This window comes from Colletes gigas, unplaced genomic scaffold (assembly GCF_013123115.1).
Source record: "Colletes gigas isolate AHSC1104 unplaced genomic scaffold, ASM1312311v1 Colletes_gigas_Sc00002, whole genome shotgun sequence".
Taxonomy (NCBI): domain Eukaryota; kingdom Metazoa; phylum Arthropoda; class Insecta; order Hymenoptera; family Colletidae; genus Colletes; species Colletes gigas.
Window position 1 is genome coordinate 532,657 of NW_025106631.1, and position 23,473 is coordinate 556,129.

The 23,473-nt window shown below is 35.6% G+C and overlaps 3 protein-coding genes across 7 annotated transcripts; 2 read left to right on the top strand and 1 right to left on the bottom strand.

The window, feature by feature from the left end:
• Positions 1 to 3,578: 3,578 nt before the first annotated feature.
• Positions 3,579 to 6,047, bottom strand: LOC122400220 (protein asteroid-like). The gene is made up of 4 exons (XM_043401573.1): positions 6,033 to 6,047; positions 4,653 to 4,844; positions 4,101 to 4,583; positions 3,579 to 4,002 (listed from the first exon to the last, which is right to left on the bottom strand). The coding sequence occupies exons 1-4, from the start codon at positions 6,045 to 6,047 to the stop codon at positions 3,808 to 3,810; spliced, it is 885 nt and encodes a 294-aa protein (XP_043257508.1). The 3' UTR covers positions 3,579 to 3,807.
• Positions 6,048 to 7,715: 1,668 nt separating this feature from the next.
• LOC122400941 (cysteine-rich PDZ-binding protein) lies at positions 7,716 to 8,966 on the top strand. 3 transcript variants are annotated; one of them, XM_043402737.1, is made up of 2 exons: positions 7,716 to 7,906; positions 8,502 to 8,966. In XM_043402737.1, exon 2 carries the CDS (start codon positions 8,528 to 8,530, stop codon positions 8,828 to 8,830), a length of 303 nt encoding a protein of 100 aa, XP_043258672.1. In that variant the 5' UTR covers positions 7,716 to 7,906; positions 8,502 to 8,527; the 3' UTR covers positions 8,831 to 8,966. The 3 variants fall into 3 exon arrangements, with proteins under 3 accessions (XP_043258672.1, XP_043258685.1, XP_043258681.1); XM_043402750.1 differs by having other exon boundaries at positions 7,716 to 7,859; XM_043402746.1 differs by lacking the exon at positions 7,716 to 7,906 and adding an exon at positions 7,926 to 8,240.
• Positions 8,967 to 10,112: 1,146 nt separating this feature from the next.
• Positions 10,113 to 23,223, top strand: LOC122403270. Of its 3 annotated transcripts, none has more exons than XM_043406704.1 (9): positions 10,113 to 18,829; positions 18,908 to 19,681; positions 20,347 to 20,676; positions 20,773 to 21,283; positions 21,358 to 21,539; positions 21,626 to 21,773; positions 21,849 to 22,055; positions 22,551 to 22,666; positions 22,912 to 23,223. In XM_043406704.1, the coding sequence occupies exons 1-9, from the start codon at positions 10,528 to 10,530 to the stop codon at positions 23,025 to 23,027; spliced, it is 10,686 nt and encodes a 3,561-aa protein (XP_043262639.1). In that variant the 5' UTR covers positions 10,113 to 10,527; the 3' UTR covers positions 23,028 to 23,223. The 3 variants fall into 3 exon arrangements, with proteins under 3 accessions (XP_043262639.1, XP_043262646.1, XP_043262654.1); XM_043406711.1 differs by having other exon boundaries at positions 21,370 to 21,539; XM_043406719.1 differs by lacking the exon at positions 22,551 to 22,666 and having other exon boundaries at positions 22,912 to 23,008.
• The last annotated feature ends 250 nt before the right edge of the window (positions 23,224 to 23,473 follow it).

Genomic DNA, 23,473 nt, shown 5'->3' on the forward strand with positions numbered 1-23,473 from the left:
TATTGTCATTATTCATTACAATAATTTGTAAATTCAATAAGAAACGAGTACATTCTCATGCTGCATATATTTATCATTTCTAACCTTTAGTAAAAGCTGAGTGCACAGACGGCAAATTATTCAATCATTTACACACGTTGTGGTTATTCAGTCCAGGATTAAAAAATAATGTACAAACATGCGTCATTGATTTTTCATTACCATTTGAATTTAAATTCAAGTTATATAGACACAAATATATAACCAAAGCCCATAATGAATGAAAAATTGACACGTAAATACACGTTTCAAGACCCCCTGATCATGTTTGACATAAAACAATACTTTGGAAATAAATCGTTTGAATATAGTTTATCAAGTAAGACTTTCGAAATTATTTTCAAACGATTTATTTTCTAATTGTTCTACTATTTCAAATAATAATTTTTTGATCTTATAGCAAAGAACGTTTACTTAATATCAATTCAATAAATTCAATTTGTATTTGTATATTTTTCGCCTATATAGGCAAATATACCATGTTCAGTTTTATTACACAAGTTGTTCCAAAACAGAGATGTAAAAAGTCTCTGAGTTGTTAAATATAAAAGTTGTTCCAAAACAGAGATGTAAAAAGTCTCTGAGTTGTTAAATATAAAAGTTGTTCAGTTTAGTGGTTCCCACAAATGAGATTTTCTTGGTCTTTAAAAAGACCGGTTTGTCCTTTGGCCGCTGCTCGTGAACCATCATCTTTGGCAATCTTCGATTTTGATTGAATGGAAATCTTCAATTAAATTCTTCATCTCGACACGGTCCGTCTTGCTTGGTGGTTGGGAGATAACTCCCCGATGAACGCCTCAGGGGGCTCTTATATCCTAGGAGCACGGACCCTCACGAGAGACCGAGCGACATCTGTGCAATTTTGATACACGAATTGTTAACGAATTGTCCCCCAACATAAAATTAAAGAATCATTATTTCGATAATGATATACTTATAGGTATATATAAAGCATTTCTACATATTCTCCGTCGAAACACGCGTTGTTTGTAACTTGAAACATTAAGATCCTTCAATCCGTTCAGAAGTTATAATGTTTTAACCATACGCATGAAATTTCGAGCGAACATTTCTGAATCTTTAAAACATTATAACTTTTGAACGGATTGAAGGATCTTAATGTTTCAAGTTGCAAACAACGCGTATTTTGATAGAGAATATGTAGAAATTGAATATTGAACAACTCAGAGACTGAACATCTCTGTTATGGAACAACTTTTATATTTAACAATTCACAGACACTTTACATCTCTGTTTTGTAACCACTTTTATATTTAACAATTCACAGACACTTTACATCTCTGTTTTGTAACCACTTTTATATTTAACAACTCAGAGACACTTTACATCTCTGTTTTGTAACCACTTTTATATTTAACAATTCACAGACACTTTACATCTCTGTTATGGCACAAGTTATGCAATAAAACTGAACATGGTATACATATTTGCCTATATGTATAGGAAGGAAATTCGTCGTTAGTATTGTCGCCCGTCAATGCACTTAATTATGCAAGATCAGTATACTATCTAATTTTATTTTTTATTATACCGGATTGTAATATCGTAAAGATCAATGCAAAAACATTATGCACGGCTCTTGTATTTCTTTGATTTATCCAAGTAGTCAAAGTATAATATTTAACAAACTTTTGATTCAAATAAAACAACGAAAGACACAAAATTTGTGTAAGTACCTGTTACATGCAACCTATGTATAAATGCATAATAACTAATATTGATATGCGCATAACGAATTTAGTTTGTGATATGAAACATTAAGAAAAGTGTAAATTAATAAATAGGTTTCAAAATGGGTATTCCAGGTTTAACAACTTTCATAAACAATCGTTCAGATCGTTATTTGGAATATTTCGAGCTACGTGATACGTATTTAGTTATTTAGCTGTCAAATATATATTTCGTACAAGTGCAATTGTGTTTTTGGCGGTGATTACGATAAATACGCTCAACGAGTATCGGATTTTTTTTACGATTTGATAAAGTGCAATGTAGTACCATTAGTTTTGATTAAATAAAATTAGATAGTATACTGATCTTGCATAATTAAGTGCATTGACGGGCGACAAGGCTAACGACGAATTTCCTTCCTATACATATAGGCAAATATGTATACCATGTTCAGTTTTATTGCATAACTTGTGCCATAACAGAGATGTAAAGTGTCTGTGAATTGTTAAATATAAAAGTGGTTACAAAACAGAGATGTAAAGTGTCTCTGAGTTGTTAAATATAAAAGAGGTTACAAAACAGAGATGTAAAGTGTCTGTGAATTGTTAAATATAAAAGTGGTTACAAAACAGAGATGTAAAGTGTCTGTGAATTGTTAAATATAAAAGTTGTTCCATAACAGAGATGTTCAGTCTCTGAGTTGTTCAGTATTCAATTTCTACATATTCTCTATCAAAATACGCGTAGTTTGCAACTTGAAACATTAAGATCTTTCAATCCGTTCAAAAGTTATAATGTTTTAAAGATTCAGAAATGTTCGCTCGAAATTTCATGCGTATGGTTAAAACATTATAACTTCTGAACGGATTGAAGGATCTTAATGTTTCAAGTTACAAACAACGCGTGTTTCGACGGAGAATATGTAGAAATGCTTTATATATACCTATAAGTATATTATTATCGAAATAATGATTCTTTAATTTTATGTTGGGGGACAATTCGTTAACAATTCGTGTATCAAAATTGCACAGATGTCGCTCGGTCTCTCGTGAGGGTCCGTGCTCCTAGGATATAAGAGCCCCCTGAGGCGTTCATCGGCGAGTTATCTCCCAACCACCAAGCAAGACGGACCGTATCGAGATGAAGAATTTAATTGAAGATTTCCATTCAATCAAAATCAAAATCGAAGATGGCCAAAGATGATGGTTCACGAGCAGCGGCCAAAGGACAAACCGGTCTTTTTAAAGACCAAGAAAATCTCATTTGTGGGAACCACTAAACTGAACAACTTTTATATTTAACAACTCAGAGACTTTTTACATCTCTGTTTTGGAACAACTTTTATATTTAACAACTCAGAGACTTTTTACATCTCTGTTTTCGAACAACTTATGTAATAAAACTGAACAAATACAAATTGAATTTATTGAATTGATATTAAGTAAACGTTCTTTGCTGTAAGATCAAAAAATTATTATTTCAAATAGTAGAACAATTAGAAAATAAATTGTTTGAAAATAATTTCGAAAGTCTTACTTGATAAACTATATTCAAACGATTTATTTCCAAAGTATTGTTTTATGTCAAACATGATCAGGGGGTCTTGAAACGTGTATTTACGTGTCAATTTTTCATTCAATATGGGCTTTGCTTATATATTTGTGTCTATATAACTTGAATTTAAATTCAAATGGTAATGAAAAATCAATGATGCATGTTTGTACATTATTTTTTAATCCTGGACTCGTTAATGGTACTTCTCTAAGATTAGATAGGGACAGTAATGGGGAAGAAAATTTAGTGTCAGTGCCTTCTAGTTCGTAACATTTCAGCTTTTTATTACAGTCTCTCATCATGTATTTCATGAAACCTCTCCTTCTATTCATTCCTGATTACAGAAATGCATATATAACTCTAATAATTTTTAAACTTATTACATTGCTCAATGGATAGGAATAATCCTCTATTTGTACAGGACAAATATATAAACGTCGAACCAACAAGTCCATAAAATATGCAGGATAATTGCCCATAAGATATTCATCTACAAACAAATTAGGTACATCAGCTAGTGCATTATTGGTAGCAGATTCTGACCCCTTTAAGCATGTCTAATATTTCAACTTCGTTTTCTTCCTCTTCTTCTTTTTCTTCGGGTGATTCAAAGTCTCCATTTTTATCAGTTTCTTCCATGTACATTAGACTATTAACATCTCCATCAAATTTAAAAATTCTGTTTATGGAATGTGTTGTGGCACGAGCTGCATATTCCTGTGAAAACCCCAATGGAAGTAAGCAAGTATTTCTGCAGATGCATTTGTATAGCCATTTATATTGATTTCTATTATGCTTAATATTTTTTGTCTTACGGTTTTAGGTGATCTACATAGTATTCCAATGACTGCTCTGTCCAAGGTGTAAAATCCGCTCAACCATTGTAAAGTCGCTTCTATACAATACTGTCGATTACTATACCTTTTTCTTGTTATTCGTCGTAACTTTAAATAACGAAAGAAGTTTCTAAATGTACCACGTTTTACATAATCATTGCCTAGTAATATTGCAGCTAATGGCAGTGTAGATTGACTTAGACCTCTATAAGAATTTAATAAGTGTTCAACTTTATAAATTTTACAACGTTTCGTGTAACCATTTCCAGTTGAACTTTTCACAGTGTAATTGTCCAATGTATCAAATGGTATGTACAATGTCCCAAACACATAAAAATCTGAATCATAACTCGATACAGGACAATTCAATATCCTTGCTACAGTAGCTATAGCATTATCAGCTTCGAATAAGCATTGCACATGACGAATATTCTTCTTTCTCGTAACATCTTTGAAAACTTCCTAAATATGTAAAGGAAAAAATTTCATTTTCTGTTGACAGATCGGAGAATAAGATGATGCTGTACGAACCTTTTCTCTAGTTCTAGATGTAACTGTTTGCAGTTTCTTATCCTCGCAACCACAATCGATCAAAACTAATGATACTGCATTGCACTTTATCAAATCGTCAAAAAAATCCGTAACTCGTTGAGCGTAATTATCGTAATCACCGACAAAAACACAATTGCACTTGTACGAATTATATATTTGACAGCTAAATAACTAAATACGTATCACGTAGCTCGAACTATTCCAAATAACGATCTGAACGATTGTTTATGAAAGTTGTTAAACCCGGAATACCCATTTTGAAACCTATTTATTAATTTACACTTTTCTTAATGTTTCATATCACAAACTAAGTTCGTTATGCGTATATCAATATTAGTTATTATGTATTTATACATAGGTTGCATGTAACAGGTACTCAAATTTTGTGTCATTCGTTATTTTATTTGAATCAAAAGTTTGTTAAATATTATACTTTCACTACTTGGATAAATCAAAGAAATACAAGAGCTGTGCATAATGTTTTTGCATTGATCTTTACGATATTACAAACCGGTATAATAAAAAATAAAATTAGATAGTATACTGATCTTGCATAATTAAGTGCATTGACGGGCGACAATACTAACGACGAATTTCCTTCCTATATGTATAGGCAAATATACCATGTTCAGTTTTATTGCATAACTTGTGCCATAACAGAGATGTAAAGTGTCTCTGAGTTGTTAAATATAAAAGTTGTTACAAAACAGTGATGTAAAGTGTCTCTGAATTGTTAAATATAAAAGTTGTTACAAAACAGAGATGTAAAGTGTCTCTGAGTTGTTAAATATAAAAGTTGTTACAAAACAGAGATGTAAAGTGTCTCTGAGTTGTTAAATATAAAAGTTGTTACAAAACAGAGATGTAAAGTGTCTCTGAGTTGTTAAATATAAAAGTTGTTCAGTTCATTGCATAAGTTGTTCCCACAAATGAGATTTTCTTGGTCTTTAAAAAGACCGGTTTTGTCCCTTGGCCGTTGCTCGTGAAACATCTTCTTGGCCGCCATCTTCGATTTTGATCGAATGTAAATCTTCGATTAAATTCTTCATCTCGAGACGGTCCGTCTTGCTTGGTGGTTGGGCGATAACTCCCGCGCGAGGGCCACAGGGGGGTCTCTTATCAACTTAGGTGAAGCAAGTGTCGCCGTATCGGAGTGTCGCCCCCAGCGGACTGGCTGCTGATTGGCTCGTTGATACTTTGGCTTGACTGCATAAAAGTGGACACAGCTGGGCAACTCCTTTCAGTACTCCTGTAACCGCCAGGGGTACTGTCACGCGTAATTTCTGTTTCAGATTCTCTGATTCTGCGATGCTGACCAGGAAGGATCACCGTTTGGTATACATGTAATTATATTAATACAACTAATCCCAACATTGTCTTTTTTGTTTATATATATATATAGGTGATGTACTCTATTTGGGTTGTTCGTCTCGTTAATGAATCAATTATTTTTATTTCAGCTTTTTTACATCGTTTTTTTACATCGTTGGGTCGATATTTTTTAAATTATTCTGTTCTTGGTTTCTTCATCGTTGGGTTGTTATTTTTCCTCATTTTCCTCATTTTCCTCATTTTCCTCATTTTCAACATCGTGGGGTTGTTATTTTCCAAATGATTCTCTTCTTGATTGTATATTTGTTTCTTTGTCCTTATATTTATTATTAATTAATTTGTTTGTTTAACTACTAATTTTTATTTTAGTTTTTATTCAGGTCAATTTTTAGATAGAGGACTTCGGATTCATCTGCACGTAAGGGCATTAAATTTAAGGCGCGGCGCGAGTGTAAAAATTAACGTCGAATATTTCTTTTTCCTTTCTTATTCATTCCTATGTTTATTTCAATTCCTTAATCTCATTAATTCCACCTACGACGTTAATTTTCAATTTACATTGTATATTATTTTATTTACTGCGTAGATTGCCAAGTAATGAATTCATTAATAGCTTCTTTTCCAGTCTCGTTTCTCCGGTCACCGCTGCTTTAATGTAGAAAGCAAGTGATCGGCCGTTTAGATGGTTCGAAGGGTCGGTTGCCGTCCTCTGGTGAGACAATTCTAGGGAAAGAGTCATCGGCCGTAGAGGGGACCTGTTCCTGTCTGCGGTAGCCCCGACTCAGGATCTCTCTCCTGTGTAAGACGTCCCGGGTTGGGTCCTACGGGCTCCCAGCAGGACGCGTTGGAGAAATGGGGAACCCGTGTCTGGTGCGTCGATTCTCCTCCCCTTCAATTGGACTTGCTAAGAGGTAACGAGCTGCCCCTTTTGACCCGCTATTCGGTACGTGTCGCACCTCATGTTCCTACTGCACTGTGCAGTATTGTGTCGCGTTTCGTCGTGTCGCGTCTCCCACAATTTACCTTCCTCCTTTGTTTTAGAACAGTAATTACTTGGCATCTTTTTTTTTGCGTAATCTAGTGTGTAAAAAGGAAGGTCGATCGAACTTTGTTCCATCGATCTCACTTTGGGTCTCCACTCGCAGCAACCTCCTCGTGGTGAGACCTGGTAATCGGTGTTACCTTTGAAGAACAACTTCTTCATTATGGGTAACACCGAGCTAATGGCTGCGAATTTAAAACAATATAAATTTGATTTTTAATCGAAATCAAAATCAAATGTTGTCTAATACTTTTTTCTAGGTACTACTTCTAGAAAAAATTTCAATGAGATAAGTTTTACTTTATTTATTTTCAAAAATCGTATTAATAATATACATATGTGTGCTCATACATGGGAATAAAAAAAAATTTCTTTTTTTTCAATAATTAAAATATGATCAGGAGGTCTTAAAACGTGTATTTCCGTAAAATAAATTTTACAAAATTTTTTTTTCATTATGGGTACTTTGCTTATGTGCGCCTACATAGGTCGGAAAGTAAAAATGCCTGGGCAGTCGAGAATCCAAATCGTATGCCGTTGACGGGAGGTCGGATTTCAGTTGTGTGGGAGCGAGAAGGCAAATGTGAGCCTTTCTCTCTCGACTTCCACGAAGCGGTCCGAAATTACTTCGGAAAGAGGGCATGCGTCAGTTTGCCTTTGTCGTCTTTCCGAAACTCCACGAGCTCATGTACGCGTATCTTGCATGTGGAGTGTGCACCCGACGATGCTTTTCTGGCATCACTGCTTGAACATTAAGTACGTGCTTGTATGCTCGGTATTTCGACAACGAGGGGTCGAGAAAGAGGACAAATGTGAGCCATTTTTGTCTATCTGGAAATACTCTGAATCTTAAACTTAGGTATGATCTATGCTTTAAATCACAGCTGATTCTAGTACAAATCATGCTGAATGAGAGGCAGTAAAGCTGCGAAAATTCGATTTTATACTGGATAGTCAGGGACACGTAAATGCTACATACTCTTTCTATCTAGTGTAAAATCAGACTCTCACAGCTTCACTGTCTCGCTGAGTATAGTTTGTATCTATTAGAGTCGGTTGCGTCTATATTCTGAGCAGTTGTGATGCTTTTTGGCTCTCTTTTCTTTCGCTGCAATCTAACATCTATGTTTATACATGGACATACAATATAAGACGTTTATTTAACTGTAATTTTAATATATGGCGCTTATAAGGTTAGGAATTCATTGTCACTTGTTTTTCGAAATTAATACAATATTTACGTATATTTATTGTCTATAAATAACAAAATATTGTAACCAATCTCTGCGTGTGCTATTGTTGGAAAGATATCGTTTCACTATTACTTGCATAAATAAAAGTTTGTTATATTATGCGTAGTATTTTAATATTATCTAAGGTTTAGTTTGTAACATAATTATGCAGCTTTTTATGTAATTTTGTTACAGTATACTGTACTGTATTTCTTGTTTTAGTATTAAGATTTTAAGTGTGATTCAAAATGGTTTGTGAGAAGTGTGAGAAGAAATTGGGAAGAGTGATAACTCCAGATCCATGGAAATCTGGTGCAAGGAATACTGTAGAAAGTGGAGGGCGTAAAGTAGGAGAGAATAAAGCACTCTCTGCAGGAAAGGCAAGATTTAATCCATACACCACAGCTTTTGAAACTTGTAGAATATGCAGGCAGAAAGTACATCAAGTTGGATCGCATTATTGTCAATCGTGTGCATATAAGAAAGCTATATGTGCAATGTGTGGTAAAAAACTAATGAGTACAAAAAATTACAAACAGTCTGCTACTTAAATTGTTTTGAAGATCGTTTTGTAAATTCTCATTATAATAATTATGTCTGTGTAAAGGAATTAATTTTTTATTAAGAAATATATTTGTGTTGATAATAAAAATAAATAAACAAATGCTTTTTTTAAAATAGTTTTGCAGAAACATTATAAGTACATCTTTTGTTCTAAGACATAAGTTGTAAGTATATGAAATGAAAGACGTTTTATAATGCTACACTTTAGCTTTAAGTAAAAGTTCAAATCTTGTATAAAATAAAGATACAATGTTCTGTTAAATCTAATATTATGAATTTATATACGCTAAAATACTTTTTCCAGGTGGTCTTGTAGAAAGTACATTAAAGATGATCATTCGGTATCTCACTTTTCTTTAATGTGCAGGTCATTTATTAACCATAAATACTATTCTGCTATAAACTGAGAGCATCAAATATTTTTGGAGATACATAGTGTAATTATCGGTGAACTAATTATGGATTCCATATCGCTTAATCAACGTTTATCACAGATGCATGCTTGAAAGGTATAAATTGATTTCATGTTTAAATATATTCTTCTAGTTTTAAATTTCCCTATGTATTCATTTCTACAAAATGGAATACATTAAATTGATGTCTAAATACTGCTATTCATGCAATAGAATTTTATTTCTAATTATTGTCCTTTAAAAACCTATAGGGATTAGGCTATGGATATTTATGTCCCTTTCTCTCCTTCCTCGTCATTTCTATAATCCAGCGCCCCGCGGGGAATATAAACAAAATACTGTCCTGTAACAGCAGATAGAGAAAGTGGAGGTAAAGTTTATTTGAACTTAATCCTTCTTAAGATTTATATAAAACGTTTTAAAAAATTTTTACAAATAATTTACATGTATCGGAATAATTAAAAAACTACAAGACGTATAATCATCATTATTCGTGAAATGATTACGCTCAAAATCTAATCGGACCTTAAAACGAGAATATAAAACTTAAACGTAAGGTTTCGTTAAAATTCATTCAGACGTTTAGATGCAATCATTGTCTCGAGGTTGAATAATTTCAAATTGAATCAACTTGAATTTTAGCTCGTGCAAGAGCAAGAAGAAAAGACACATTCGCCTTCTTTCTCGATTTCCCGAAGTTGTACGAAGTGTCAAGCTCACGTACATACGGTCCGTGCGGTAGCATATGTATATCTGCTTTCCCCACACTCCGTTAGACGCTAAGGAAGTTCGTCGTTACTAGTGTCGCCGTCAATGCACTCAATTATGCCAAATCTGGCCACACTGATCTGGATGTCTAAGCGTCGTTTCGAGGAACGTCGAAGTTGACAAAATGTACTACGAAAGTTACGAAGTATTGCCAAAAGTGTAGGTTATGTTAGTCTAAATGGAATCCTTTGTAAAGTATTAAGTGTTTCATAAACTAATTAGCGCGCTCGATTTACGAAAATCGATACAAGGCTGTTTTGGAAAAATAGTTTTGGTTATGTGTAATTCGAAGCGTAAATAAATAAACTTGAATTCTACGATGCATAAAAACTCCATGGGACGATGATACCATGTCAGTGGACAATACTCAGAAGCCAACAAGTAACGAATAATAAAATCCACCCGAATGTCAGTACAAATTGTTCTCCCATGGATAGGTACGGCGAAGACGAAGCAAGCTCGCGAATGCAAATATAACGCGCCCAGCATCGAATATCAAAACAATGTCCGAAAGTCCTAAGATGGGCCTGTTTGGCTCCAAAGACGAGACAAACGAAACAAAACAAGAAGTCAAGGACGATTCGCCAGACCGTTACGCTCCTTATTGTATTGACAGTGATTCGGAAACTTATGACACAGAAGCTCTAAGCATCATGGATATTAATGATATTATTGGTGTTCAATCGGAACCAGTCAGTGATTCCACCTTAGAAAGCGAAATTGCAGCGCTTTCTCAAATTATTACAGAATCAAAAACAGATGGAAGTCAAAATATAATCGAAGACAAGTTTGAGAAGCAAGAGGAAAATATGTCCGAGGGCCAAAAGGCTTCCAAAGTTGAAAACATCAATCCTATTCGAATATCTGACACGAACGAATGTTTGAAATCTGTAGTACAGAATTTGAACAATGTTTGTACCGAAGAAACAACTTGTGATAGCGATGTAAGACAATTAAGCGAAGAATGTTTGCAGCCTAATAATAAAAACACTTCGTTCAAGAATATGGGATTCAAAAATCAACAGAAAGATTGTGAAACTACTGTATTAACAGACTCTATCGGTGTTACAAACAAAACAGATGTGTTTAGTCAATCTTCAGGTGATCATATTTCATTGACTTTGGAGGCTGCAAAGAAAGAAAAAACTATTACATCTAGTGAAGATCAACAAGATCATAATGTTCAAATCAGCATACTAAATAATGAAGTAATAACTGTAAAAACTGATAGTGGTATTCGTGGAAGTTTACAGCTTATTGGGGAAGCATATAGTTCAGAGGACTCGCAAGATATGAGTACAAATGACATTGAGCCACATATAATAGCTACAACAGTTACTTCTAACAAAAGCTGTTTAATTCACAAGGAAGAGAAAAAGGAAACAAGTGATTCCTATGATACATTAGATAATTTAAATAGTGTCCCTGAAATGTCTGATAATATAAATTTAAGTAAGGTGTGTACAAACAAGGATATTCCTTCTGGAACTGTAGAGAATAAAGTGCACAATATGGAAATTGATACATCTAGTATTTCTGAAGAACGTAGACACACAGAAGAATTGTCTAGTGCTCTAGAAAAAACAGAAGACATTGTTCCTAATGAATACAAAATAGATAGTTTTAAAAGTGTTGATTTAGAATCTAAAAAAGAAGAAATCAATGTAGATCTTGCTGATATGGATGTAATAAAAGCAGAGGAATTACTGGAAGAGAAAGATGATTTGAAACTAGGAGAAGAAAATGAAATAATAGAATGTTCTGAAATGGAAATAAATAAAAAGAGTATAGAGCTTGTGGATGATACTTCTGTTCCAAAAGATGAGAAACATGAAACAGAAATTATTGTAGGACACATAGAAACTGCAGAACATGGAACAGAGATTGTAAAAGAAAATACAGAGACTGAAATTGTAGAAGGAAACGCAGAAATGAAAGAATGTGAAACAGAAGTTGTAAAAGAAGACATAGAAATGGACGTACATAAGATAGAAAATGTAGAAGAAAACACAACAATGGAAAAACAGGAAATGGAAATTGTGGAAAAGAACACAGAAGCAGAAAAATATGAAACAAAAATTGTAGAAGAAAATACAGAAGTGGGAAAACATGAAACAAAAATTGTAGAAGAAAATACAGAAACGGAAATACATGAAACAGAAATTGCAAAAGAAAACGCAGAAACGGAAATAGATGAAACCCAAATTGTAAAAGGAAACACAGAAATGATAGTACCTGAAACAGAAATTGTAGAAGGAAACACAGAAATGGAAATACAAAAATTAGAAATTATAGAAGAAAGCTCAGAGGTAGAAAAAGATAATACAGAAATGGAAGTTGTAGAAGAAAACACAGACGCGGGAAAACATGAAATAAAAATTGCAGAAGAAAACACAGAAGTGGGAAAACACGAAACAAAAATTGTTGAAGAAAATACAGAAATGGAAATTGTAGAAGAAAACACGGAAATGGAAAAAAAGGATACAAAAGTTGTACAAGATAACCCAGACGCGGAAAAACATGAAACAAAAATTGTAGAAAAAAACACAGAAACGAAACAGCATGTGCCAGAAATTGTAAAAAGCAATGTAGAAATGGAAGTACCTGAAACAGAAATTATAGAAGAAAAACCAGAAGTAGAGAATCATAAAACAGAAATTATAGAAAGAAATACAGAAGTGGAAAAACATGAAGTCAAAATTGTAGAAGAAAACATAGAAATGGATAAACATAGAACAAACATTGTAGATGGAAATACAAAAGAAGTTGGAATACACGAGTCAGACATTTTAGAAGAACACAAAGAAATGGAAATACATAGCACAGAAATGGTAGAGGACAACATAGAATCTGACACACATGAAACAAATATTGTAAAAGAAGACACAAAGGAAATGGAAATTCATTCTACAGAAACTGTGGAAGGAAACACAGAAATGGAAAATCTTGAAACAGACATTGTAGAGGAGAACTTAGAAGTAGAAAAACATGAAACAGAACTTGTAAGGAATACAGAAATAGAGAAACATGAAACCGACATTGTAGAAGGAGTTGTAGAACGTATGGATACAGAAGAGGAATGGAAACATGATTCTAAAAAATGTACATACAAAGAAAACAAAGAATCTGTCAATATTTTGAATATTGAAATCAATGCAGACGATAACAACTTATTAGATATAGAGTCAAATGATGAAGTGAATATAAATAATGATGCAGTACTTACTCAAAAGGAAAATAAATTAGAAACAGAATCTACACAATGTCAACCAGAAAATATAAATGATTCTAAAGTTGGGGAATGCCAACAGTTGGATTCACAAGATATAAAGGATAATTCAGATGTATTGAAACTACCACAAGAAAAAGAAGAATTGAATATTAGAAAATTGGAGATTATAAAAGAAGTGCAAGAAAATTCTTTGAAACCATTGACCAGTCAATTGTCCTCTCAAACAAGCGACAAGGATTCTGTAACTTTTGGGGAAAATTCTGCATTAGATTCACAAATTATTACAGAGTTACCCTTGCAAACTGAAAATTTAGTCAATAATGCAGCAAATATTGTGAATGCAGAAATTAATATAGATATACAAACTGAAGATAGCAAAAGCCAGAATCCTATGCCATCTGAAACTGAGACAAAGGAACCTTCTATCAATGAATCAGTAGAAGCAATGGAATTATCAATTACTGAAGAGAAACCTAAGGATGAACTGAAAACATGTACATCAGTAATTTCTGATACAACTTCTGATCGTGATGCACAAATGGAGGTAGATTCTGTAGTTCCTGTAGTAGAGTCATTGGCAACTTCAAATATTACAATGTCTGTAGATACTAATACCGATGAAAACAGTGTTATAAATACAAAATCAATGAAAATTGAAGAATGTATTTCTGAAGAGCAAAGCGAAGAATTAAAAGATGTCCAGGATAGAATAATTGAAGAAACAGAAACGAAAGAAACTTCAAATACAGATGATATTATTGAGCAGCATACAGAGTTGAAAGATCTAGAAATTGTTGAAAAAGGTGAAGATATAGATCTTAATCTCTCTGAAGAAACTAAAATTGATGTACAGTCAACTAAAGACAAAGATGAAAGTTCTTCTTTCAAAGTTCTTGTAAAACCAGAGGAATCATTGGAAACAGAAACAAGTACATTAGGGAAACACGGAGACATTTGTAAAAGCGATGATAAAAGATATCCTGAGCAGTTGATAGAAGATAATACAACTGCGATACAATGCAAAACAGATGTAAAAATAAAAGAAATTAAAGAGTCTATCGCTAGCGAAGATCAAATTTCTGATATAAAGTCTGTCCCAAAAGATTCATTGTTGTCACCATCAGATTGTACTGAAATTTTAATACCTGAAGGGAATGCAGAAGAGGAAGGTACAGAGGAGGAATTGAATTTAACTTCAGAACCAGATGAAGTTGAATCGCAGTCAGAAATGAATCAAGATGATCCTAAGCAAGATTCGGAGAAAGAAAACGTGACGGAAATTATTGAAGAAATTTGTAAAGAAAGTGAACCAACTGTTGTAGAAATGGATGATGCTAATACAGATTCATTGAATATAGAAAAACTAAACATTCTTGATACAAATGCAGAAAAAATCATTAATTTGGATAGCACCGAAGATTCAATGGTAATAGAGGATGTAAATAAAAATCAAGAGCTATCAAACAAACAACATATAGAAGATAGTGATTCGAAAAGCGATGAAGATGGAAATAATTTAAAGAATATTTTAGATACTAGTAACAATACAGAAGAAATGTTCACTGGAGAACAGAGTCAAAACACAGAGGACATTGTCACAAGTATTCTGGATGATGTCAGAAGCGCAACTGATTTTAAAAACATTTTAACAACAGAAGTGGATGTGGCTAACGAAATGGAAACAGTTTTTCAACAATCTGCGGATTTACCATTGGTGGAGGCTGAAATGGAGGAATTAACTGAGAAGCTGCCACACGATTCGGAAGACATTCTGAACAAAGACATGGAGGATACGATATCGACGCAAAATATGGATTCTTTGGAAGGATTGCTGGGCTTAGATCTGATACCAGAAGGTGAGGATGCAACGTTAAAAACGATGGAACCAGAAGAACAAACTCGGGAAGAACTGACATCACCGAAGGATGTAGATATGACCCTTTTATTGGAACAGTCAAATGATGCTCCTGACGTGACACAAGCTTCGGATTATATAACCGACGTTATTAGTAGTTGTTTAACAGACAGCAATACCCTATCGTTGGAAGATAATATAGAGAAAAATAACACAATTGAGGCTATAGACGATAAGACTGAAGAATCTGAGGCAAGTAATGTATTAAAAGTCAATGACATTATAATTTCCGCGTCTATGAATAAAGATGATAATGTAGAAAATTTACAGAAGGAAGTGGATGCAGATACTGGTTTACCAGTGAATGAACTAGACATAGACTTCGAAGAAACCCCGTTGGAGTCTGTAGATGATCTGGAAGAAACTGAATCTAAGCTGGAATTGGCTCAAGATATATTGTTATCAAACGTAGACCAAAGTGAAAATTTGAATGATGCGTCGGCCTGTGTAGAAACGTCACAGCCTAGTTCTGAAATATCCGAATTAGAGTCGGCTGTTAAATTTCTTCAAGAGTCCGAAGAACAGACTATTGATTCTCCTTTGGCGCTCTCTTCTAAGCTGGTAGAAAGCGTGGTGCACGACATAACAAAACAGGCAGATACGTCCTCTCTCTTTGTACCCGACGAGGAAATGTGCGAGGATGGGTCGGAACTGGTGGTAGAGCTTGAAAATATCGAGACGGATTCGATTTCCATTTCCGAGGCTGAAATCATATCGGAAGCTGCGAAACTGGAGAGCGAAAGGAAGCTTGCCGAACAAATTAAGCTCGACGCGGCTATACAGAAGTTTGAGAATGAGGACGATAAGCTGGCCGCGGACGCAGAAAAGATTAAAATATTTGAGACCGATGTTAAATTCGACGAGGGCTCTTCGCAGAACGTTAAAATGCAACAAACGTTAAATATCGACAACAAAAGGATGATCGAAACGATGTCAACATTGCCTCAGACGATCCTCAAAGTTTCGGAAACTATCCCAAAAGTCTCGATTTTGGAGGAACGTCTGAAAGAGCCGCCTAAGATAGAAATTCCACCCACGGATGTGACGAAGGTTTTGATTTCCCCGACGACATCCAAGGACAGTCTTCTCATTCCGAAGGACGCGAAATTGATCGCCTACCAAAAGATGTTGGAGTCGCCAAAGTTGTCCGAGAGGTTGGAACCGAAGATCACGGAAACGCCACGGAAGGACTCCGAGAAACACGATTTCGAGAATGTCGGTTCGCCAAGGATAATCTTAAAGATTGCTAAATCTGCGATCACCGATTGCGGCGAGCCAAGATCGCCTAAGAGTCCGAAGATCAGGTCCGCGACCAATTCGCCGAATCCTGAGGACAGTCCGGGACAGAAATTGGGAAAGATCAAATTGAAGCTGTCGAAGAGCGGTCACCCTTCGATAATATCGAACGAAAACATCGAGGAAATGGGACAGTGGTATTCGGAGGGCTCTTTGTCGTTGTCTCCGATCGGCATGAAGATCAAATTGTCGAAATCAGGGGACGTGTCCATAGTGTCTTCCGAGAAGCACGAGGCGGACGATTCGAAGGAAACGAAACACAAATTTGAGGAAGCCAAGAGGACCGAGTCGCCGATCGGAATGAAGATCAAACTATCAAAAAGTGGCGACGCATCCATAGTGCAACAGGACGCAAAAGACGTGCAGATAAAGCACAAGGAGAAGCTGGACATAGTTCAGGGAAGTCCCAAGAGAACAGAGTCTCCTATTGGAATGAAGATCAAGTTGTCGAAAACCGGAGACGCGTCGATAATACAACCGGAGAGACACGAGGTTCAGGAAGACCACAGAGAAGCACAATTACGTCCTAAGGAGAAATTAGAGGCATCTTACGACTCCCCCAAGAGAATGGACTCTCCCATCGGGATGAAGATCAAGTTATCCAAGACCGGGGACGCCTCGATTGTTTCGCCAGACATGCCGGATGAAGGTAAGGACACGAGCAAGGTAAAGGACAAGGTAGAGAATTCGTCTCCCGAAATTCCAAAGAGGACCGAGTCCCCGATGGGAATGAAAATTAAGCTGGCCATGACGAAAGGTGGAGCGTCCATAATTTCGATGGAGAATCCGGATGACGCGAAGGAGAAACTGGAGATCCCGGATGTCCCTAAACGGACTGATTCGCCGCTTGGAATGAAGATCAAATTGTCGAAAACCGGGGACGCGTCTATCGTTCATTCGGAAATTTCGGACGAGGGTAAAGAAACCAAACAGAAGGAAAAATCAGAGAGCAAGGAGAAATTGGATACTCAGCAGGACACGGCGAAACCATCGGACACGTCTTCTGCCGTGAAAAGAAAGATTGTGAAGTCAATAGACGCGACGATAGTCGCGCAAGAATCCACAAAAGAATCAGAAGTCGCGCAAGAAGCTTCGACCAAAGTTGAATCGTCAATTGGCATGAAAATTAAACTCTCCAAATTTGGAGATCCATCCATAGTACCCACGGATAAGCAAGAGCAATTAGAGGAGCCCAGGCTTCATCAGGAGACATCTAAACGAACGGAGTCTCCTATTGGAATGAAGTTCAAGTTGTCCAAAACTGGCGATGCTTCGATCATACAATCTGAAGTGTCCGAGGATATAAATAAAACGATACGTAGCGATGCGGAACATTCTAAAACCACTGACGCTGCGTTAGGGATGAAGATCAAGCTGTTGAAAACAGGTGATGCCTCTATAGTGGATACAGAGAAGAAAGAGAGACAACTGAAACGTCGAGACACCGAATCGCCCTTGGAAATGAAGATTAAATTGTCCAAGACCGGTCATCCGACGATAGTAGCTTGTGATACTCACGCGGAATCCACCCATAGGACAAAAGAAGTTTCAGAACAGACTCATAGTTTCGCTCAGAGGTACAAAGAATCGACGCAAGCTGTTCACAAAGAGCCTGCACTGAAAATACTCAAAACCGGACACTCGACTATTTTGCAAAGCAATCGGTCGGAATTGACGATCGAACCTGTGCAAGTGTCGGGAAAGAAAGCGGACAGTGTGGTCGAAATATCACCTAAGCGTAAAGAGGTCACGATCGCGCCAATAGAGCCAAAGAAGTCCAAACTAGAAGCTCAGCTCACTCAGATTTTGCCCGAAGTGACTATTCAGCCTGTCGCGTCTAGGGACCAGAAGCAGTTCTTGTTCGATACAAAATCAAGCGCGATCAGTCTTCAGCAGATGAATGTAATTAGCCAGGAGATCAGTATTACCCAAGTAAGACCGTCGAAGTCGTCGGATACATCGATGAGCGAAAAACTCAAGGACATCTTAGCGAAGAATACAACCGGTTCCCCAATGAATTCTGATTGCGAGATCATCGAGCATCGACCAGAATTGATCATAGTGAACGAGAATTCGAATTCTAGTCAGGACGTTGTAATCATAGAGGAAGTACCACCTACTAGAATGCCAGAAGTAAAGGTGCCCAAGAAAAGAGGTAGACCCAGAAGGAATCCGCTGGTCCAAGCAGCCACCCATCCTCCGCCTCATTTGTTGATGCCTAGAGATCCGTTGTCTTTGGACGAAGCACATCAGAAGCAACAACCACAAGTCCCACTTTTAGAATCTAGAGAGAACGAGAGGCCCAAACGAACTTGTAGGAGTCAAAAAAGTTATGCACCACCTAAGAGAGGTAGAGGGCGAGGTTTGTATCTTTTACAAGACTTTTTCTGACTTGAATTGCGTCCAAATTTTTTAAAATATGTTTCTCTATGTTTGGTAGGTCGGGGAAAGCGAAAATTGGATATCGTGGATCTTCAAATGATAAAACAGCCTAGGATGGAGCAAGATTTAACCGCGATAGAAGCTTCGACGATGGCTGTAATAACGATAGATGATCCTCCGGTGCAGCAACAGTCGTTTGGAAAATCACCGGAATTGTACAAAGTTCTTAAGCAACCAGCAATGGACGCTAAGATTCGAGCCGAGAAAAAGGCTGGAGGACAAAAGAATGATGCACGCAAGGGTACACCTTCAAGTTCTACGATTGTGCACTTGGAAGCGATCAAGGTATCGGATGTACGATTGGAAGCGACAACAGTATCGGAAGTACGAATAGAAGCAACAAAAGTACCGGATATAAGAATGGAAGTATCAAAAATACCGGAAATACGATTGGATGTAACCAAAATGTCGGAAGTACGATTAGAATCTTCCAAGACAATGCCTAAACCGGTGATGAGTGACTCTAAAGATAGCATGAAAGATAAGAAGTTGACAGAAGTGAGTTCCGAAAAAATGCAGAAAACCACATTGAAGTCAGCTGCTGAAGAAAAGTCTGATAAGACGACGGAGAATGTAAAGTCGGAAAATAAAGAGACGTTATTAGTACCTCCAGAGCACCTGAACTGGTTGACACCAACGTCGAAACGACCGGCAGAAAGTGCTGGAAAACACGAAAATATGTCTACGGTACAGGTCATCGACGAAGAAACACGAATGAGCGCGGAATCTGGTTCGAGATCTCAAACTCCTGCTAGAAATATTTCTGCACCAGGTACTAAACGAGTCATCGTATATATTATTCATACATTTCTTTATCTTGTTTTTATATATAATTTATATAGATAAATGTTGAATCATGCTTCTTGTATTTTTTAAATTCATTCGTAACATTAATAATACTTGTTCGGAGAGAAAATATACAGCTTCATAGTAAGGAGTAGACAGTATGAGCCATAGTCATCGTATAACTAAAGTAAATCAAAAGATAAATGTATTGGTAGATCTCCAAGCAAGGTATCTATAAATAGATCTTTTCTTGTGTCCTAACATCTCTCAGGTATCTAAATGTAAAATAGTTGTATTTAAATCAAACACAAAATGTGCTATCACTTCAAATCATAATTAGTATGCATGGAATTTGAAAACCATGATGGTCAGTATTATATCTCTCGACAATGTATATTTTCTTATAAATGCTGCACATATCTTTGAAAACATAAAAGTACTGATGTTAACTGTTAATCTTAACTTTGACTTTCAGTTGACTAATTTCTTTCTAACTTCTTATTTATTTTAATCAAGGTATAAATGATTTACATATAATTTCACTTTTTCCTATGATTTTAAATTTTAATTTAAAATTGCAACATATTGTAATATTGTAATTGGTTATGTCTTTGTATTCAACAAATTGTGCTTCGATAATAACTGTTGCAGCTTCTGAAACTATAGTGAATGAAGAGTCCCAGGGAAGTGTGCTTAGTACAGCAACTACAGAATCAGAAAAGGTCAAGGTGAAGAATCGAAGGATGGAAATTAATTTTGATCCAGACGAAGGACCATTTACTGTCGACAAGATTGCTGAGTACGAATGGCCACTTGACCGTAAAGGTGAAACTATTATGATACAGGAGCAAATATCCCAGTATCTTGGTGTAAAGTCTTTTAAGAGGAAATATCCCGACTTGAAGCGAAGGGTGGTAGATATGGAAGAAAGAAATTATTTGAGAGAGAATGGATTAGTTAGCGAAGCAATGTGTGACATGGGTACGATAATTATTTCTTTTATCTACATATCGTAATATCTATATTATGGACATAAAACAGTTATAATAAATCTTGATTTTGTTGATATTATTTTAGGTTTAACTGCCATTTGTAGTTCAGAGGTGTTAGATGTAATGTGTAGTGATTTTCCTGATCAGTACGAAGAATATAGGAAACATATGCGCGAGAAGCAGGTGAAGGAACATTCCAAAAAACAAAAAGAATTAACGGCAGCTGCAAATGCAGAAAAGAATAGAATTGATCTAGCAGAAATGGCTGTTCAATCTGCACTATCCTGGAACATTAGTTTGAATAAAGCTCGTAGAGAAAATAGAAAGTGTAGCTTAGATTTGCAGACCTTTACGCTACATGTGCCAAAGAAACAACAGAAAGTGGAAACAGAACGCAAAGTCGGCCATTATCCCGTTGCTCTAATACCAGGACAATATACAGATTATTATCGTGAATACACGCCAGCCGAATTGCGATATTACCCCTTAAATACCGTCCTATACGGTCCTATGAGACCAAACGAACGTAAATTTGATAGTCAGTCGGAAGGATCTCAGAGTGACAGTGACAGCGATTCATCCTCGGACGATTCAAGGTTCGTATCGTAACGTTAAATTATTAACGTATCAGTATCTTTTGTGGAAAGATAGTCGTCTATTTTTTATATAGTTCATCTTCTAGCGAGGGAACACAAGACACCGAAGGTTCTCAGTCCACAATGGACGAAGTAGATATGGAGATAGTAAATCAAAAGGAAGAAGTAAAATTAAAATGCAAAATGTGTTTGAAAACATTAAACAAACTCAGTAAGAATGAAATATTAATTCAATGTGGTACATGCAATGGACATGGTAATAATCTTATTTTTTAGTTTGACTTTGCGTACGCATCTTTTAACGATTTTGTAGTAATAATTGTAATCGTTCTCGTTGCGCAGTTCATCCATCATGTATAGATTTAACGTTAGATATGGTTCCTCACATTCAATCGTACGCATGGCAATGCACCGATTGTAAAACTTGTGCTCAATGCCATGATCCTGCGGACGAAGATAAAATGCTCTTCTGTGATATGTGCGACAGAGGGTACGCGTTTTAGATTGAGAATACAACATATCAAATTAATCTAAGTACGATTGTATGACGTTTAATCATCTTCAGATACCATATATACTGTGTTGGACTTCGACGAGTACCACAAGGAAGATGGCACTGCCAAGAATGTGCCGTCTGTGCGAATTGTAGCTCAAGAGAACCTGGAGGTGTGAACTCTGACAGAAACAGTGTTGCTCAATGGCAACACGAGTATAAAAAAGGTGACAAAAATACTCGTGTCTATGTTTCAACGTTATGCGTTCCGTGTTCAAAGTAAGTACACGTCTCGAGTTTGTTGTTTTGTAGTGTAACGTTCAAGTGAAGATTTATTGAGATATACATACTAAAACGCAAGTTTAAAAAATTTTCCCGAGGCTTCAGTTTTGCTTCACGATCTCCTTGGTCCATACTAAACTTCTCTTTCACCCCGAGTTATTTAAACTAATTTCACGTGCTCACAGTATTACAATATCTGAATCCTCGGCTTTTAAAAATTACATGTAATGCAATAATAAAATAATTAATAGAAGTGCTGGAAGACAATTTTGCAGTTTTGAACAAGCCTTTATTTTTGCTTTCAATCTGGTTTGAAATCATTTTCGGTATATTGATTCAGTATTCTTATCGATCAATTCAATTACGTATGCAAACAAGTATAAGACGATTGGTTCAGGATTCAGAATATCATATTAGATATCTCATGCTAACTTCTCATGTGTCCTTATCCACTCATATTCACTAACCCCATGATCTTTATGCAATAATAAGGCTATGGCGAAAGGGTCGTTATTGCCCGCACTGCAGTCGCTGTCATACTGCCCCAAGACTCGACCTGGAAGCGAATCTAGTGCATTGCAGCGCATGTGACAAATATCTGCACTTAGGTACTAACACAAATTCCATATAATTCTGCCATTTACTTTTCATTGCATGTTATCACATTTGCATGTCTCATATAACATTTCGTTTTCTTTTTTTTTTTTTTTTCTCAACTGTTTGAGCATTTGAAATACGTGTAAATATTTTCAGGTAGGATACAGTGTTAAAAATGGAAAATATGTTCGGTGTTGATATAAATACGTTATAAGTTATTGTAAATAAAGCGAATTTTGCTGATGTCAATTTGCAGGGTGCGTGGAGACCAAGGGAATGCCATTAGACAGGAAAAACTATCTGTGTGATTTTTGTGCACCAAATCGTCAACAAGTGGTGAAGCCATTGGTATCGAAAACATTGAGAACATAAAAAAACTGCAAATTGTACAATTTTATTTAAACTTGAAGGAACTGTGTAAAATGTGAAACGTGCGTTAGTTTAATTTGGTAAACTAGAGAATTTTTATTTGTACCAACAGTGAATGTCTGTGAAGATTTAAGTGCTTCAGTTATCATGGAAGGATTTCTTATGAATCTTTTGCATGGAAGAAATATGGCTGTACATAATTGTATGATTATAAACAATTTGAAAAATTGAAATTTTGTTACTAAACGATGGCTATTATTGGCTGCGTATAAAACTTAAAATATAAAAAGTTTCACTTTTAATATTATTATAATATTTAATGATAATTTTTGATAATTCCAATTCATTTTTGTAATTTTGAATCCTATGTTATTTAAGAATTTTTTAATGACTCGTTGTCTTCCCATATTAATTTAAAACAAAGCAAAGTCAACGTTCGACTAAAAAAC